The 19,749-nt window shown below is 31.5% G+C and overlaps 1 protein-coding gene across 1 annotated transcript; it reads left to right on the forward strand.

Annotated features, from left to right (window-relative positions):
* The first annotated feature begins 1,622 nt into the window (after positions 1–1,622).
* Positions 1,623–13,818, forward strand: LOC120067106 (F-box family protein). Its single transcript, XM_039018521.2, has 6 exons — positions 1,623–1,998; positions 2,851–3,005; positions 3,139–3,226; positions 11,913–12,082; positions 12,506–12,645; positions 13,497–13,818. Exons 1-6 carry the CDS (start codon positions 1,814–1,816, stop codon positions 13,626–13,628), a joined length of 870 nt encoding a protein of 289 aa, XP_038874449.1. The 5' UTR covers positions 1,623–1,813; the 3' UTR covers positions 13,629–13,818.
* The last annotated feature ends 5,931 nt before the right edge of the window (positions 13,819–19,749 follow it).

Raw genomic sequence — 19,749 nt, forward strand, 5'->3', positions numbered from 1 at the left:
AAATTAAGAAGACAAAATAATAGTAACCCGACAATCCAACCCAAAATTTGAGGGTTGGATTGGGTTGAGTTGTTAGAGACCATGTTTGGGTTGCCAACTTGACCAATTCGAATTTTTGGATTGGTCCAAAAAAATATCACAATCCAACTCATCCCAACCCATATGCTAGAAATCATAATTTGTGACTATGTGTTATGATTGACTAGTTGATGAAGTTCAATTTTATACAACATTAAACTTCTAAGTGATTTATAGAATTTTATCCCATTTTTTTTTAATTATTATTATTATTATTTTGGCTTCAATCCACATAAAAAGACTTTTATGACTATAATTTATAATCTTAAGTACTTTGAGGTTGGTATATTAATTTAGTTGTGTGAAATATAATATCTTAAAGGAATGTTCTTATAGTTGAAGTCGAGGAGAGATTTTAATAAATTTTCGTGAAGTGGTTTTTCTTTGATTAGGAGTTTTTCTACCATAATTCTCTTGTTTCTTATTTTCCTGCATTCTTTTTAATTTCTATGTTATTTTTTACTTATATATGTGTAGTCTAGTAATGGGAGGTTTCCAACATGCTTAACTCTAAGGCTAGACTCCATTTTTTTTTATTTATTTTTTATTTTTTTAATATTGGTGGTGAAATCAAACCTCGAATTCGGAGCAATACAAGTTTTATGTCTTATTTTTTTTGAAAAACTGAACTTGTTTTCTCCCAACTTCTTTACAAAAGTTAACATTTCAGTCTTAATTAATATGAGAAGAAGAAAAAATTTAAAACTACAATTTGTTTGATAATTGTTTAATTTTTTATTTTGAAAATTGAGTTATTAACACTATGTTTACCTACAATTTTTTTTATTAGTCATTTATTTATTTTTAGGGAAAATTTCAAAAATAGAAAAATAAATAAAAATATTTACACAAATAGCAAAGTTTAATTATAGTTGTGATAGACATTGTTATTAATGTCTATCACATATATGCTGATAGAAGTTTATTGACGTCTATTAGTGATAGAAACTGATATAAGTCTATCACTGTAGATGCCGATAGAATTCTATTGACGTTTATCAGTGATAGAAACTTATATAAGTCTATTATCGATAGAGACTGATAGAAGTCTAATAGTGTCTATCAGCGATAGATATTGATAGAAATCTATTATTGATACTATTAGTGGTAGAAACTAATACAAATCTATCATTAATATGAGTTGATAAAAGTAGTATATATCAATGTTTTTTTTTTTTGTTAATTATCTAAATAGTTTGACATTTTTTATATCCACGAAAATGTATCTTAATTTTATTTGATTTTTAAAATAAAAAAAACCAAAATGATTATTGGATGGGTTAAAGAAATAGTTTTAGGTGAAATTGTAAATTTGATCCTATGAATTGAAGAAAGTTAGAATTTAGTTTTCATGGTTTTAAAAGTCATTTAGAATTTAGTCATTCATTAATAGTCTCTATGTTTGGATAAAAACCTTATAAAACTATCAACCATAGGATTAGATTTTAACTTTCTTCGAACTATAGGGACCAAATTTGTACTTTAACCCATTTTTATTATTTTATTTTATTATTATATATATAATTTTGAAATTTGGTTGAAATTGAAAGTTGAACAGCAGAAAATTAATACGTGCAAAGTTGAGGGATAGAAAAAAGAGAAAAAAAGGAAAGAAAAGAAAATCTGACTTGGAATTATCCAGCAATCTTTCTTCTTCGATCAGCTGCTCTGCGCTTCATCTTCTTCAAATTTCCCTTTCCAATCCCATTGCTTCTGCTGTTCATATCGTTTCAGAATGTCAGATCCATTAGAAAGATACCAAAATCTTGCCCTAACAGACTCTCTGGCGAAGAGTTACAGCTACCCATTAGCTTGTAAGGAGCTAAGCTTCTTAATCAGAGGCGCTTTCAATAAACTTCCCAAGAATCTCCAATCCCTCATCTACCAACATATTATCACCGCCTTTCATCTCCTTCCTGAGTGAGTCTTCCGTTTTTTCCCTTCTTCCTTCCATTTCTTTTCTTTTTCTTCATTTTTACATGAAATGATGGATTCGTTTGATTCTTTGTTTTTTGGGGTATATATAAAAAAAAGAGGAAATTGGGTCGCCTTTGGTTATGGTTTGAAATTCAGTGATTTGGAATTGATATGCTGAGTACCCGTATGGTTTGTCAGGTTTAATTCTTCATATTTGAATCTAATTATGAAATGTTATGAATTGTTTCAATGTTTGATTTGGTCATTTGGGAAATGTTCTATTCACTTCATCGATTAGAAATAGGTTATTAAATCCTTTGTCTGTGCTTGGGTGATTCTCGTACGTTACTTATTCATTTGTCACATCTGTCATTTTGCTATCTTCTGCTCCAGCTTGTCTTATTACCTACTTCTTCAATAGTCTTCAGTTTCTTTTGTGGAGAAGACTGAGCATCTGTCCCGTTATCGATGGAATAGCTTCCCTTTTAAGGATTCTATCGAATAGTTGGTTGAATTTCTTAATTAACACATTTCTTAAATTACTATCAACGTTAAATGAAGAGTACCATAGATTCGTCTATCATAAACCAATTTTCGTCCTTAATTGCTTCGGCGAGCAAAGAGGATATGCAATGTAGTTAACTTTTCGTTTGTGTTGTTGTGTACACCATCGATTTCATCTTGTAGCATTGAAACTGAGCTTAACTACTACATTTATCTGTATTTTCTGTGAATTTCTTCATCTTTCCTCTCTCTTATTTGTATACATTCTCTCAATGCTTATTAGAAAATGGGAAGTTTAATATGAAATCAATATGAAATTTTCTGATTAAGGTGTGGTTGATTTAACAAAAGAATGCAGACGAGCTCTGCTGCTTCGGCTGCACATCTCCTTGCTCAGGGTGTTGAAGCTGCTTTGCCTAAGCAAAAGAGAAATTCAGCGATTGTAGAATTTAAGAAAGCAATGGTTGCTCATAAGAGGCGCAGTAAAGCACATCAGGAAGAAAAAGGTGAATTAGTTGTAAGAATGGTTTAACTTCTTTGCCCCCTTCTTTCTGGGGTATTTGCTATTTATACATTAAATTGAACTTATTTTTCATGTTTTGCGACTCAATCTGATTGCTAACTCACAAATTCTTTTAGGTTCTGCTCAACTCCCTCAAGACGTTCTCCTCCACATCTTCCGCTTTCTAGACGTTCAATCTTTAGTTTCAGCTGGGCTAGTCTGCCGGTAATTATCTGTCATGATATTTTCTTATCTATCTACAAAGGTTGTTATTACTAATAAGCGCCCGTGATGTTTGTTGGATGCAAAACTAAAGGTCTTTCTAGGATCCTTGCAAACACTCACAAAGAAAGCTAACTTAGATTAAACTTAGAATCTATGATGGTCACTCTTAGATCCTTCGACAATTCACTCTAGAATTAGCTTGATCAAGACTAATCCAATGAATTGATTTAAACATCAAATCTAAAACAAAATTTGAAAGGAAAGACAACACCAAAGGATTGAATAAGCACAAGCTTTCTAATATTGATAAACTGAGTTTTCAAGAGCATTACAAGCCATTTTATAGGCCAAATGGCCGTAGATAAACCAAGAAACTCAAAAAGTCATTCAAATACAATTAATTGCAAATTGTAGAAAATAACACTTAGGAACTTGAAACTTACCTGCATACTAAATTATAAGTCAAAATACAAAACTAGAAATGTAGAAAGTCTTCAAATTATCTTGAATATCTCCTTTAGAAGGCGGCAAATTAGATGTGCACGTTTGACAAGGTTTGACATCACATTTTCCCATGCAGTGCACACTTGACAACATTTTCTTCACAAAATTTGTATATTTTTTTTGACCACTGTGTCATCTTCCAAACTATAGGACTTTTCCAGTGCCATCTTCATGCCATTCTCTTTTTGACTCATTGAACTAATATTATATAAAAATTTGGCCTCAAAATTATTTGTCGGTTCTTGTAAATTTGTTAGTTTTTGAAGATGCAGTGTGAGTGCCTCATCTTCTTTGCCTTGCTTATTGTAATTGGTCCTTTAGGTACATGCAATGGTTCAATGGTTGAATTCACATCATTCCCCCTTTCTTTAAAAAAATTTGTCCTCAGATCAAGGTCTTCATTCCCTACATTAAAAGGAGTCAAACCAGGCACATTGAAAGTAAAACTTACATTGTACTCGCCTCGAAGATCTAATTTGTAGGCATTGTCATTGATTCGTACTATCACTTGAAATGGACCAGTTGAAGTTTAGACATCCTTTGATCTGGAAACTTTTCCTTTCATAGATGAACCCAAACCCAATCACTAGGTTTAAAAATCATTTTCTTTCTCCCTTGGTTCTTGCTATGGACAGGCTTTTGATTCTTTTTTTCAATCATTTCTTTGACTTCTTTATGCAATTTTTTTATGTATTCTGCCCTTGAAACAACTACATCGCTAGTAAACATATTAGGTGATAAAGATGACAAATTTAAAGGAGTTAATAGATTAAAGCCATACACAACCTCAAAAGGTGAACAATGAGTGGTGCTATGTATTGCTCCATTGTAAGCAAACTCTACAAAAGGTAGAGTATCCTCCCATGACTTGAGATTTTTAGAAATTAGTGACCTAAGCAAAGCCTCCAATGTTTTATTAATCACCTTAGTTTGCCCATCGGTTTGTGGGTGATAAGTTGTTGAAAACAAAAGCTTAGTTCCCAATTTACCCCACAAAATTTTCAAAAAATGACTTAAATTTTTTGCATTTCTGTCACAAACAGCTGTTTTAGGAATTTTATTCAATCTTACCACTTCCCTAAAGAAAAGATTAGCTATATTAGTAGCACCATTTGTTTTATTACATGGAATGAAATGTGCCATCAACTATGTAACGACCCTACTTTCCTATTTATTTTTAGGACGCTACTTCATGCATGCATAGGCTTAACCGTACATTTCTTTTTCCTAAAAAAATAAATAAAAAGAGCCGAAATTTTATTTAATAGTGCTCAAATGAGCAAAGGTAAGAAAACATAAATAAATAATAAAAAAACTAAAACTATAAATAAAATAAAATAAAAATTTACTGTTCGGGGTACCCCTAAACTCAACTTTAAAATGAAAAACAATTAAATAGTCAAACAATAAAATTAATGAATATTGCATGAGAGTTTAAAACGCCTAACTCCTAAATCCGACTCCAAAACATGATACTAAATGCGGAAGTAGTAAGTTGTCCTAATGGCCAGGTCACGGATCTCTCTTGTCATGCGTCGGTCTATCATTACCCTTACCTGAAAAATAGGAAAAGAAAAGGGTGAGTATAAAAGTATACTCAGTAAGCAGCCCAGTACTGGGCCCACTCAGTGATCTGTTAGTCTTTCCATTGGACCAACGTACACAAAGGCATCATAGGCGTAGACATAGGCATAAGGGGCGAACCCGAAGGCACGCTTTCATAAGTAGTGGCACCAAAGGTCACAGGCATAAACATAAGTGGTGGTCCCAAAAGGACACCATACATAAGCATAGGGTGTGGGCTCGAAGGCTCACAACATGCGATGTGCATAGCCCAATGACAATACTAACAGTCACTAAAATCTTAAATGGACATAAGCATGCAATCAAGGCCATGAATTAACAGTCATTAAAATCTCAGACAGACATAAGCATGCAATCAAGGCCATGAATCGACATCAAACTTTATCACAGTTACACATACATCCAACTTCAGCACAGTTAACTCATACATACAGTGACATAAGAATTTTCCTTCTGACTAGCAGGCTTATCAAGATCTTAGGGCAATACCGGCAGTAAACCACTTACCTCGAAATTATGTCGAACAGTTAGCAACCAAACTCCAATTATCAACCAAAACACTCTTTGACTCGAGTCAGACGCTCGAATTGCCCTTGAATAAACCAATTTAATGTTAAACCTTATAAACACAACCTATTCCCCCAAATTGCACCAAAATTCCAAATCACTCACCCAAAAGAATGCCGACGTAACCAGAACTACACTGAGCTCCAAGAACGGAATCCAAAACAATCTTAAGCCAAGCTGAAATGTTTCAAAACTAAATTTTAAAATCCAATAAACACCAACTTCACCAAACCAACTGGGAAAACGAGATTTAAATCAGAACAACCAATATAGCTTACCAAAAGGCGCCCAAGCGAACCTTGATGCTGCTGGACAGTACTGACAAAATGTCTTGAAATCCTGAATTGAGCAACAACGCACCCTGAATTAACTTAAATCAGACCAAAAATCGGTAGCCATTCAGAACCCATTAACTAAAAACCAAAAAACTTAAATCTCACAAAAACCACGTTCTTGGCAGAACCGAAACGGTCAGCGATTGGCGGACGCAGAATGGAAACGGAAGAAAAAAAAATCGAAGAAACTCGGCGCGGCTGGAAGCGGACAAAACTTCGTGCGGCTGAAACGATCGGAACCTTGCATGGCTGGAGAGCCACGATCGAGCGGCGGACGACGGACGAGACGCGAGGAGGTGGCGGCGGAGTAGTTGGGTGAAGAGGGCTTCGTGCAGTTGGAATGAGGAAGAAGAAAAGAAAAAGAAAAAAGGAATTTTTTTTCTTTTGCACGTAACCCGAGGTTCCCCAACCCTCATTTATAACCCTAATTCCCCTTCTCTTTTCCTTAATTAACTATTAACTCTCTCTCTCTCTCTCGCTCTTTTTTCCAATAAAAAAAATGTATAAATCTTTGGGCGTCACAAACTATCACAAAAATGTTATCATGATGTCTCCTAGTCTATGGTAGTCTTAAAACAAAATCCATGCTAATGTCAACCCAAGGTTCACTAGAAACATCCAAAGGTGTGTAAAGACATTGTGGTTGTGTCTTAGACTTAGCTTCCTTACATTTGAAACATTGTTTGCACACTTTATTCACATCCTTTCTCATTTTCAACCAATAAAAATATTCAGCCAACATGCTATATGTTTTAAATTTCCTAAAATGCTCCATTAATCCTCCTTCACAAGCAACGCTTGAATGGAATACTTAGGAATACAAAGTTTACCTTTCCTAAAAAGCATTTCATCAGATACAATATAATCATGCACGTTTTTCCCTTCTTAACATTGCATATACATATCATGAAATTCAGATTTCTCAACTTTGTACAAATCAATCATGTGTTTAAAACCAAAAATTTTTGCACTAAGGGAAGAAAACAATGTATACCTTCTTGATAATGCATAAGCCACCACATTATCCTTACCTTTCTTGTAATGAATGACGTATGGAAATGTCTCAATGAACTCTACCCACTTAGCTACGCCTCTTGTTCAACTTTGTTTGGCTTTTGAGGTGGTTCAAGCTTTCATGATCCGTGTGGGTGACAAACTCTTTTAGCCATAAGTAATGTTGCCAAACTTGCAAAGCCCTTACAAGTGCATGTAATTCCTTGTCATATGTTGGGTAGCTAAGTTGTGCTCCATTTAGCTTCTCACTAAAGAACATTATTAGCCTCTTTTATTGCATCAAAACAGCTCCAGTCCCTATCCCACTTGCATCACATTCAATCTCAAATGATTTATCAAAGTTAGGTAAAGCAAGACAAGGTACATTAGTCATTTTATCTTTCAATTCATTGAATGCATTTTCTTGCTTTTCTTTCCATTCAAATTTCACATTCTTTTTAATAAGTTCATTCAATGGTGAGACTATGCTACTGAAATCCTTAATAAACCTCCTATAAAAACTAGTAAAACCATGAAAAGATCTCACCTCGATTGCATTGGTGGGTGTTGGCCACTCTCGAATAGCCTTAACCTTTTCTTCATCAACTTTCACCCCATTCTTTCCAACAATCAATCCTAAGAAATTGACTTGGTCTAGATAAAAACTACACTTTTTTAAGTTGGCATAAAACTTTTCCTCTCTAAGTTTAAGCAAAATTGTCTTGACATGGAAAATATGTTCATTCAAATTTTTAGAGTAGACAAGAATATCATCAAAGTATACAACAACAAATTTTCCAATGTATTCTCTTAAAACATGATTCATTAGCCTCATAAAAGTAGTTGATGCATTAGTAAGATCAAGTGACATAACAAACCACTCATAAAGATCAAATTTTGTTTTGAAAGCCATTTTCCACTCATCTCTCACATGCATTCGAATTTGATGGTAACCACTTTTAAGATCAATTTTTTAAAATAGATTTGCACCATGTAATTCATCTAGCATTTCATCTAATCTAGGAATAGGATGTTGATACTTTACCGTTATTTTGTTGATAGCTCAACAATCGACACACATCCTCCATGTTTCATCTTTCTTAGGTACCAAAATGTCCGGAACCGAACGAGGACTCATGCTTTCTCGAACATAACCTTTATCCATGAGTTCTTCCACTTGCCTTTGAATCCTTGGCCTCGGTTGGATTGGTCCTATACGCCACCATATTTGGAAGAGTTTCCCTAGGTATTAAGTCAATTTTGTGCTCAATCCCTCTTAAAGGAGGTAGACCCGTAGGTGCATCTTCATGTGGAAATATGTCATTTAATTCATGCAAGAGAGATTTAAAAGCACTAAGTAAACCATCATTAGAGTTAGGTTCAGTTACTAAACACATTTCTTTGCACATAAGTACAAAGTTTGGTGCTTCGAGTGAAAACATATTTCTTACTTCCCCCTTTCTCACAACCAAACTCACATTCTTTCTTTTTTTTCCTCAAAATCACTCTTTTCTCTCTCTTGATTTTCACCCACCTTTTGTCCCCCACTTTTCTCTCTTTTTTCGCTCTTCTCTTTTAACTTACTTTCTTCTCTCCTCTCTTCATCCTCAAATTCTTTTCTTTTCTTTTCTAGTTTCACTTGATCACATTGTACTTCATATGGAGACAATGTAAGCAAAGTAAACTTCTTCCCATTCAAAGTAAATTTACTTGTTCAACAATCCATTATATATGACTTCTATATCATATTCCCAAGGTCGGCCCAATAACATATCACCCGTATGCATAGGTACTGTATCGCAAAGGACCTCATCTTTATATCTTCCCAAAGTAAAAGAAATAAGAACTTGAGAGTTTACTTTCAATTCTCCTTTGTTTGTCAACCATTGAAGTTTATATGGTTTTGGATGTGGACAAGTAGTAAGTTGGAGTCTTTTTACTAGAAAACTACTTAATAAATTTGTGCAACTTCCACTATCAATCACCAAGCTACATGGAGTTCCTTCAATCAAGCATCTTGTTTGAAACAAGTTCTCCCTTTGATCTTCAATTTTCTCCTCCTTGATCTGCATATTAAGTACTCTTCTTGCAACTAAGGATATGGAGTTACCTTCTTCAATGTACTCATCATCACAGGCTTCGAATTCTTCCTCAAGTTTGGCATCTTGTTCATCACATTCATCTTCCGAATCAAGAATTTCATTTCTTATGACCATGACCTTTTTATTGACACAATCTTTGCTCATGTGTCCAAATTCTTTACACTTCCAACATTGAATAGAACTAGATTCCTCTCTTACCTCCTTTGAAGCTTCATTCTTTTTAGTATTGGTACTCCCAGACTCCACTCTTTTGGGAGCCACAAACTTCCCTTTTGCTTCACTCCTATTCACAAAACCATCATTGTTCCAAACATTAGAATTTGAAAAGGTATTAGCTTTAGAATTATACCTCTTGGAATGTTCTTTTTCTCTCTCAATTATTTTTCAATTTTGATTGCATAATGACACATATCTTCCAAGTAAAGTTGTGGATATCTATCAATGGGATGAGCAATTTCTCAATTTAAACCTCTAAGGAATCTTGACACGATGTCTTCTTCTTCTTCTTGAATATTTTCTCTTTCCATAAAAAATTTCATCTCTTGATATTATTCAGCCACACTTTTTGTTCCCTGCCTCAAAACTTGCAATTCTGTTTTCAAATCTCTTTCATAATGTTTTGGAACATACCTCTTTCTCATGGCTTCTTTAAGTTCTTCCCAAGTTTCAATGGGATCCTCCTCTTTCCTCCTTCTATCGGATTTGAGATATTGATACCAATTTTCGGCATGGTTGGTGAATTCGGCAATGGCAAGTCTCATCTTCTTATTCTCACTAGAAGTGTTGCAATCAAACACATGTTCTATCTTCCTTTCCCATTCCGAGTATGCCTCCGTATCCGGCGTTCCACAAAATGGTGGAATTTTGAGTTTGGCCCCACTATCTCTATCTTCATGGATTCTTTCTCCTCTTCTAGGTTGTATATTATTTCTTCCTCTTCCTCTTGCGTTTCCTCTTCCTCCAACTTGTCTTTCTTGTTCAACCAAATCAAATACTCCCTCATCTTCTTGTAAGGCTTGCTCTTCTCTTTGTTGTTGTGCCCTCCTTTCTTGCCTATCTTCCCTCATCATTTCCAACATGCCTTGAATGGCTTGAAGAATAGCCATATTAGTATCTTGTACTTGTGGTACTCCTTCACCCTGCGATATTTTAAAATTAGTAATAAAAGGACCTCACCACACTTCTCACCGGTTTTACTCAAGAACACTCGTATTTATCACTCAATGATAGGCTTTTGTTACTAGGTCAAAGATGTAAGAATTGGCTTATATTTTTTTGTGCAATCTCACTAAAAAGTTTGATGGAAACTAATTCAAAATGATCAACTCTCACAAACTAAGACTAGAGTAACTCAAACTGAAGATCAACAACTCAAAAACAAATCGGGAATTTTTTTTTCCTTCCAAATTAATGACAAGAACTTTCATGTGCTTTGGCTCTTTGTTTTTTTCTCTTATTTTTTGTTGCTGATTTTTTTCTTTTTTCTCTTTTTGCTACTGTTTTTTTTTAATGATCCAAGAGCATATTTAAAAAAGATTTCAAGACAAGTAGTATGTCTTGTATTACAAGATGTAAGCAATTGCTTTGGAGAAGAAAAATTGAAATGAAAATAAATTGAGATAAAGTAAAGATAACACCTCTAGAGTCAACTAAGAATGATGACCAAATGCTCTGATACCAAATGATAAGTGCCCGCGATGCTTGTTGGATGCAAAGCTAGAGGTCTTTCTAGGATTCTTGCAAACACTCACGAAGAAAGCTAACTTAAATCAAACTTAGAATCTATGATGGTCACTCTTAGATCGTAAGACAACTTAATCAAGATTAATCCAATGAATTGATTTAAACATCAAATCTAAAGCAAGATTTGAAAGAAAAGACAACACCAAAGGATTGAATAAGCACAAGCTTTTTAATATTGATAATCTGAGTTTTCAAGAGCATCACAAGCCATTTTATAAGTCAAATGGTCATGGATAGACTAAGAAGCTCAAAAGTCATTCAAATACAATTAATTGCAAATTGTAGAAAATAACACCTAGGAACTTGAAACTTACTTGCATACTAAATTATAAGTCAAAATGCAAAACTAGAAATGTAGAAAGTTTTCAAATTGTCTTAAATATCTCCTCTAGAAGGCGGCAAAGTAGATGTGCATGTTTGACAAGGTTTGATATCATGTTTTCCCATGCAATGCACACTTGACAGCATTTTCTTCACAAAATCTGCACTTTTTTTTTTTATCACAGAGTCATCTTCTAAACTATAGGACTTTTTCCGTGTCATCTTCATGCCATTCTCTTCTTGACTCATTGAATTAACATTATATAAAAATTTGGCCTCAAAATTATTTGTCGATTCTTGTGAATTTACTAGTTTTTGAAGATGTAGTGTGAATCTCTCTTGAATCTTCTTTGCCTTGCTTCTTGTAATTAGTTCTTTAGGTATATGTAATGGTTCAATGATTGAATTCACATCGATTACCTTAAAGCTCTGCTATTCAACTATTCAACTTAGTTTACTAGCATTCTAAATTCACGAGCATAGCTAACGCTAATTGCTTCCGTTTAAGATAATGGTCATTATGTACTCAATGTGAAGGTCGTGGAATGTAGCAGCAGATGATGAATATCTGTGGCAGTTGCAGTATACAAAATTTTTTGGTTGTTCTGATGACAACAGTAAACCCATTAATGATAAAGACAGTGTGGATGACTTTGCTAGCGCACGTCATGTTGATTGGAAAGAGGAATTCAAGAGCGCATATATAGGTGAGAATTGAGACGGTCTCTAAGTTCTGAACAATGTATATATCTATGGTTTGGTTGGTTTCCCTGCCATGCCATTAAGGGATTAACTTAAATTTAAGAAAAATACGATCCATGTAGTTTCTTTAGAAATATTATTACGGTGTCAAAGGCATATTAGTATATAGCCAAGGAATTTGTTAGTAGGAGTTGATTATAAATAAAGTTGGTGGGAGCTGAGAAGGGTAGACAACTGTTTCGTGGGTTTAGGTTTAGGCTTAATGAGAATACTCGAGTGGGGAGTTATTGTAATCCTGTATCTTTTTATCTTTCAGTATTATTCTACTTATTTGGGTTTTGTCACTCATTTTCTTATAAAACAAAATTTTCATAAGATGGTTTTGAATTTCATAATAATTATTTGTACTATGGCATTTGGAATGATAGTTAATTCTTTGAGGAGAAACACAAATGGAAGGGGATACTGCAGACACTGTGACACAATAGTTTCCTCTAGTACCTTGAGATGTCCCAATGATCATGGTAGAAATAAAAATAAACAAATCAAGCCTCTGTCAATCAACCAGGTACTTTTTTCTATCCCTTTTTCCTAAGTTCATTTTCAGTCTTTTTGGTCAGCTTTCGCTCTTCTACTATCATACTCTAGTTACATGAATCTCTCTCTAGTCTCTCTCTCTCTCTCTCTCTGAACACTAGTGTAGTATGGCTTCTGCTCATTTGAATGGTCACTTTTTATGAAACTGACTTCTTTTCAGACTGATGATAGAGGGGAAAAACATTTCAATGATCTTCGAAAGTATCTACAAAGATTTTATAGCTGCTTTTAAGTTTTTCAAGAATGCTTTTTTATGTATGGTTGTAAGTAGGTTGATTGGAGTCATTTCATTGTCTAAACTGATTCTGAATTGGCCTATCAATTCAAGAAAAATTAAAACTAGATGCTGAAACCATTTTTGGTTAAGTTGTAAAAAAAAATACCCCTATTTATTCCAAAGTTACAATATTATTCATGACCTTTCGCGAACGTTTAAAACTCCCCTTGAAGTAGAAATCCTTATGAATTTCATATCAAAATTGGTTGGGATTTACAATGATGTGGTGGTGACCTAGAATGAAATTTTGATTGCCATACCGTTCTAGGTTGCAATTTTCATTCAAAATTATGAAAGATTCACTAAGGGTGGGTTTGAAACATTTATAAAAAAGTCAAGGGTAATATTGCAAATTTTGAAGGAATAAGGCCATTCTTGAAACAAAGGTCAGGGTATATTTTATAATTTATCCCCCAGTATTTTGAAAAACAGAATGGACAACCTGACCAAAATCCACAAAAGAAACAACCAAATGCTAAAGAAACAAACTGAAATAGTTTTGGCTCTTGGTGTTGAACTAATCATGATGTGTCTACTTCTTTTAGGTTGTTGAATATGTGTTAAATGGATCTACAGAATTGATTTATTCTTCAGATAGTGAAACTGATTCAGATGAAGTTGTGATTTCTGAGTTTTGGGCTTTTCCAAAGTACTTGGGCAGTAGGCGCCCGAACTGACACGGAAGGTGGATTGAAAGCGTTACATTAAAGGTGGATATTTGAATCTGACTTTTTTTTTCTAAGAATATAATGGTTTAACCAATTAAGCAAGCTGAGCTTATTGTAAAGAAGACGGCTCGCCTATCTAGACAGTTTAAATTGTAAATATTATACCAATATCATTGATAAAGGTTCTTTTTTTAGCTTCTATTTGTTTGTCTGTTTTTCCTCTCTCTTTGGCGGGGGAGATGGTTGCTTTGTTTGTTTGTTTGTTTTTTAGTTTAAATTTGAAATAATTACTTTAATTGAGAATAAATAAAATAATATACGAGCATACAAAAAATCAATCCACAAAAATCCGCTCTAACACCCCTTTGCCAAGCTAATTATAATATCAAACTTTTGAAAGATGTAATTTCACATCAAAGTTACAAACTGAAAGCAATCTGGTTGGAAACTTTGTTTTAACCTCATGTTTGTTGGTAGAGAATCTTCTTGTCGCATTATCAGAAATCGCAAACAATTTATTCTTTTAAATTTAGAAGCAAAAAAATGTCAAGCTATAGATATAGCTCCTATATTTTGCATCATGTTGATTTAGTCTTAAAATTTGTTTATAAATTAAGTAGTGTTCTTAAGTATAATTTTATTTGAATATTAATGAATTTTTTGGTCTAACATTAATGTAAAGTTGACATAAGGTTTTAAAAATTTTGAATAAGTTGTCTTGTCTCCATCATTATTTATGTACACATTTTACCTTTGTTGTCCTAAAAGATTATTATTGTTGTGCAAATGGAGCACCAACCACAACAGACTAAGAGATATATTGATAAAGGCAATGAAATTTCCACCTATTTTTACAATGATATGATATTGTCTACTTTGGACATAAACTCCTATGGTTTTGTGTTTGGAACCACCCTAAAATATCGTAGAGATAATTTTCCTCACTTATCATGACTATTTTCTTTCCTAACCAATGTGGGACTTTGTTGCACCTAACATATTTCGACACGAACACTCTAAAGACAAGGACAAGAATAGAAGCAAGGTCGTCAGTCTAGAACATCGAGTTGGAGTTCAATTATACTTTGAGAAGCCAACCATAAGAAATGAATAATTCAATTTCATAATCCACGTGGTGAACAAATAAGCTTATGCTACCAAAATAAACATAACTCAACTATAAAAATTTAACTATTGACTTCAAAATCAGAGATTTGATTCTCCTTAAAAAAAAATATACTTCCTTGAAATTCTGCCTAGGTCTTCAAGAAAAGTTAAAAGTAAAGTTTCCTGTATAGGAGAGGAGTTTTATTTTTTTAATTACTTTTTAGGCAATTGTTTTAAATTATAAAGCTGCTAAAAATATTTTTAAATATAACAAAATGTCACTATCTATCTCGAAATAAACCGCAATAAATATCTGATAGATGTTTATTGCAGTCTATCTCAGATAGATATTTTGCCATATTTGTAAATAATTTACCTAGTTTTATTTTTTTATTTTTTTATTTTTTTTATTTTTACTTTTATTTTTTTTAAGAAGAATAGTTTTATTTCTTTCTCAACTATTGATTAAGAAATTTTCAATTGATTCGTCATTTTGGCCACACCTAGGCTTCCCTTTAAGAAACCTTCCCCTACTGGGAAAAGGTCTTCACCTAATTATGTATTGAATAAATTTACTATTATCATATATATTTTTAATTAACCACTTTTAGTAGGAAAATGACTCTTACTTATGATTTCAAAAACCATTTTTTTTAAAAAAATAATCTCATTGACAAGAATTCGGTTGATAGTTATTTACTTTTTTTTTTTTTGTTGCTAAAATGAGCTTAGCTCACCAATAATTATAATGTACTACTTATTCTCATCTTCATATGATATGAAATGCCTAGGTCTCCAAGTTATTATTAATATTTTCTTTATTAATTTAAATCTAGTTTTATTGTTTTCAATTTTATCCTTTCTAAACATGTTAAATAAGGCTAATTTTGTCGTTTATAAAGTCTAGAATGGTCACATTAGGGTTTTGGGAGGCTATATAAAGCCTGACCATTAGGTTCTACGAGGAGTTTTTAGGGTTTTCTTTAAATGAAAATTCTCTAGTGGATGACAGCACCTCATCACCATTCTTTGCTATTCTTGAATGCCAAGAACTTACGTAAGTTTGATCATATAGCTTGTGGAGTGTTCAAACTTAGAGTAAGGAACTAGTTCTCCTTATCTCTTGGTCCTTGATCAAAAGGTTATTCAACTTTAATTTTTCCCTTTAAATTGACATCATTTGACTTGAGAGTTTTAGAATTTGATATTAGGGTTTCAACAATTGGGTTCCTAATTTTCAATTCCTAAAGTTTTCATATTATCGTATTTGTTGTAGTACAAAAAATGACCATATGATTATTTAAAAATTCAACTAGTCATATTCTAAAATCTAAAACATTTTTTTAGTTTTCAAAACTTAGTTTAGATTTTATAAACATCCCAATAAAAGTAGAGCACAAAATGGATAAACTAATAGGTGAAAATAGCGTTCATAAGCTTAATTTTGAAAAATCAAAAATAAAAAAGTGAAGGCTCTATTTCATAATCATTTGATTTTTTTTCCGAAATTAAACTTATAAACACTACTTTTACATATTGATTTCCCCCCCTATATTTTAGGAGTGTTTTTAAAATAAAAAACAAGTTTTTAAAAACTAAGACCCTGTTTCGTGACCATTTGGTTTTTTTTTTTTTTGTTTTTGAAAACTAAGCCTATTTTATCCACATTTCTTACAATGATTTGCATCTTTCTTAAATACAATGGTTAAATTCGTAGTCAAATTCTAAAAATATAAACAACATTTTGAAAGCTATTCTTTTAGTTCTCAAAATTTGGTTTGGTCTTTTAAACCATTGGTGAAAATTAGATAATAAAGGAAGAAATTTATAGGTGGAAGTAGTGTCCATAAGCTTAATTTTTAAAATAAATAAATAAATAAAATGGTTGCCAAATGGGACCTAAATTAGTTTTGAAATCTTGTTTTTATTTTTAGATTTTGGCTAAGAATTTAAGGCTTCATTGGTAGATAATTCAGTTTCTATTTTACATTTTCAGATTCACCCAATTCAGCAAATTGATTTCAGTTTCTATTTTACGATTTTTAGTGGACAATCACGATTCTGTTTTCGAAAATTGATTTCAGATTCTATGAATTAAAGAGTGCAAATTTTGAGAACAACACTTTTATGTTTTCAGTATTTCAGATTTAGAATTTGAAAATTTAAAATGTCGAATTATATTAGAAAAAAATTTAGCAAATATAGTATTTCATGTTATAAACTCAATTATTTTTGTTGAATTAAAATATATATTATATAACATATGATATATTATCATATGCATCTAAATAATTATCAAACGTATCTTAATATCCTTTGAGCAAATGTGTTAGTTTTTTAATAAATAGTTGAAAGGTGTACTGGACCTACATTTTTGTGATCTCTAGTGACCTAAGTTAACCCATCGATTAAATTGTAAATTTGATCTCTATGATTTTTGGAGAAAGTTAGATTTTTTTTTCAAATCATAAGGATTGCTTATGTGATATTATCAAATCATAAGAACTAAATTCTAACTTTTAAAATCATAGAGACTAAATTCTATCTTTCTCTAAACTATAGGAACCAAATTTGTAATTTAACCTAATCCATTGTATAAACTAATTAATTAATCTTTTACAATTAACTCATATCACCTCCACTGTAAACAACAAAGAGTAATGCCATTTTTTTAAAAAATAATATATATATATATATATGAGGAGAGAAGAAATATAACTTCAAACTCGAAGCTGACAGTACAACTTTTATGTCAGTTAAGCGATGCTTATTTTGGTAGAATAATGTTATTTTTAAAGCTTCTATTTTTTTTCATTGTTTTATATATAGGGAGATTTTTTAAAAATAGAAAAATAAGAGAAATTATTTACACAAAATAGCAAAATTTTAATCTTCTTTGATAGAGGTTAATAGAAGTCTATCAATGTCTATCAGTGATAGAAACTGATAGAAGTCTATCACTTATAAATATTGATAGAAGTCTATCCGTGTTTACCAATATTTATTTTTTGTTATTTCTATAAATAGTTTATCATTTTTTCTTTTTGTAAATTTTTTTCACATATATACTTTTTTTTTTCCCTTTGAAAAGGTAAAAAGCAGAATTTTAGAAAAAAGAAATAATATAAAGGGACACCATTCTCATGGTATTATATGAGCCTTTGTCAGGCATTTTGTCAACGACAAATAAACAATTTAGTCAATTTTAATGAAGAGCTAAAGAAAATGTTTTGATTGTCTATAATATTTTATATATTTATATCATTTTTCTTTAAATAAAATTGGTTTGTAAATTTATAATAGTAGTTCAAGTGTTTTTTTTTTATTAAAAAAATAAAAAAATCTATTTTTATGAATATTAGTTCTTGTATTCGTGTTTAAATCATTTTAGTTGGGTTTAGGCATCTTGTTGTTATGAATACTTTTTACCTACACTTTATTATTTTATTCAACTATTATATTTTTGTGGTTGTCTTTAAAACAAATCTATTTTTTGATTTTGAGTGTTTTATTAGTTAACTCATGTAATTTACTTATATATTTATGGACGATTATATAATTTATAATTTATTTTAAAAATAATTTAATTTGTTCCTATTTAAAGTTAAATAACTTAAATTGACTTGATGAGTAAAGCAAGTATATATAAGTTCAGAATTTTAATTTCATTATTCTATTTTCTTTATTTTAATTTTATTATACACATCGTTTAAAATATCTTAAATATAGAGCACAATAATAATGTTTTAGATATATTATTTAGAAATATTTTTTAAATAAAATTATAAAACTTTTAGATCAGGGATTACTATTTTCAAGTTTACCTTTTAATCATGATTAAAAAAAAACTCTTTATCTCATAATAAATGATAATCTTGATTTAAATTACTTATCATTATTACTCTTTTTATGAGAATACTAAAACCTTATAGATACAAACATTTGAGTTATTTAACCTTATAACTATCATTGTTACTAAGAAGCTTTCCCAATGCACAACTCACAAGATAAGATAAGATTAGATGGTAATCTCCAAGTTTTTTTCTTCTCTCTCTCTCTGTTATTTTATTTTATTTTATTTTATTTTAAAATTTTCCAAATACCATTCAGAATTTTCTTTTAACCATGGTTATAACTCTATAGATACATTATTATTATTTTTATTTGAAACTAAAGGTAAAACCTAACTTTTTCTTAGTACAACAAACATGGTGGAATAAATAAATTATCTTAATCTTTTTATTCTTGGATGATGTGGCATTTAGAATTTCATTGGAAGGCTAGCTATCTAAAGAGCTTGTCATTAGCGCTACAAGAATTTTCAGCTATACTGATATTTTTTTTTTTCCAAAGCAACAACTTACATTGCATGCATTTAGATTCTTTTTTCCTGATAGGTTGTATGCAACACATTCTGATGGATGAATTTTAGGCTCGAATTTTTTTTGTCACGTTTAGCTAAGAAAGCTTCTAGATTCTTTTACATGCCTTGAGCTGCAAGTTGAGAACATTTAAGTAAGATTAATCATCCAATCTTGTGTAAAAATTTTCAACACTTGAACCAAAGGAACAACTTTGTTTTTTTCCTTGACCAAAATTTTAAGGTGTTGAAATTTAATGAATTTGACAATTTTAGTGTTTGAAAATTAGAGATTCGTAGAATCAAAGAGTTGATAATTCTAATTCACTATTAATATGCCAATTTATTACATATAGAGATATTCTTTTGAATAGAAATCACTCTTGATCAACCAAACTTGTTTCAAAAAGTAATATTATGCACATAAAAACTTTTAAGATTGAGGATAAGAAGGGAAAGGGGGAAAAAAAAGACAACCCTTTTTCAATGCTCATTTGATGTATCCATCTCATATATCCCATCAACCAGACAAAGAAATTTCTATGTTTATCTAATGGGTACCTAAGATTCCCACCAAATTAAACAAACAAATCCCCTTAAAAGAGACAAGTTGAGCATGCTTTTAAATTTGATCCAAAACTGTTTAAGCTAGAGCACACATGG

This window comes from Benincasa hispida, chromosome 12 (genome assembly GCF_027475165.1).
Source record: "Benincasa hispida cultivar pf3 chromosome 12, pf3_genome.v1.1, whole genome shotgun sequence".
NCBI lineage: Eukaryota > Viridiplantae > Streptophyta > Magnoliopsida > Cucurbitales > Cucurbitaceae > Benincasa > Benincasa hispida.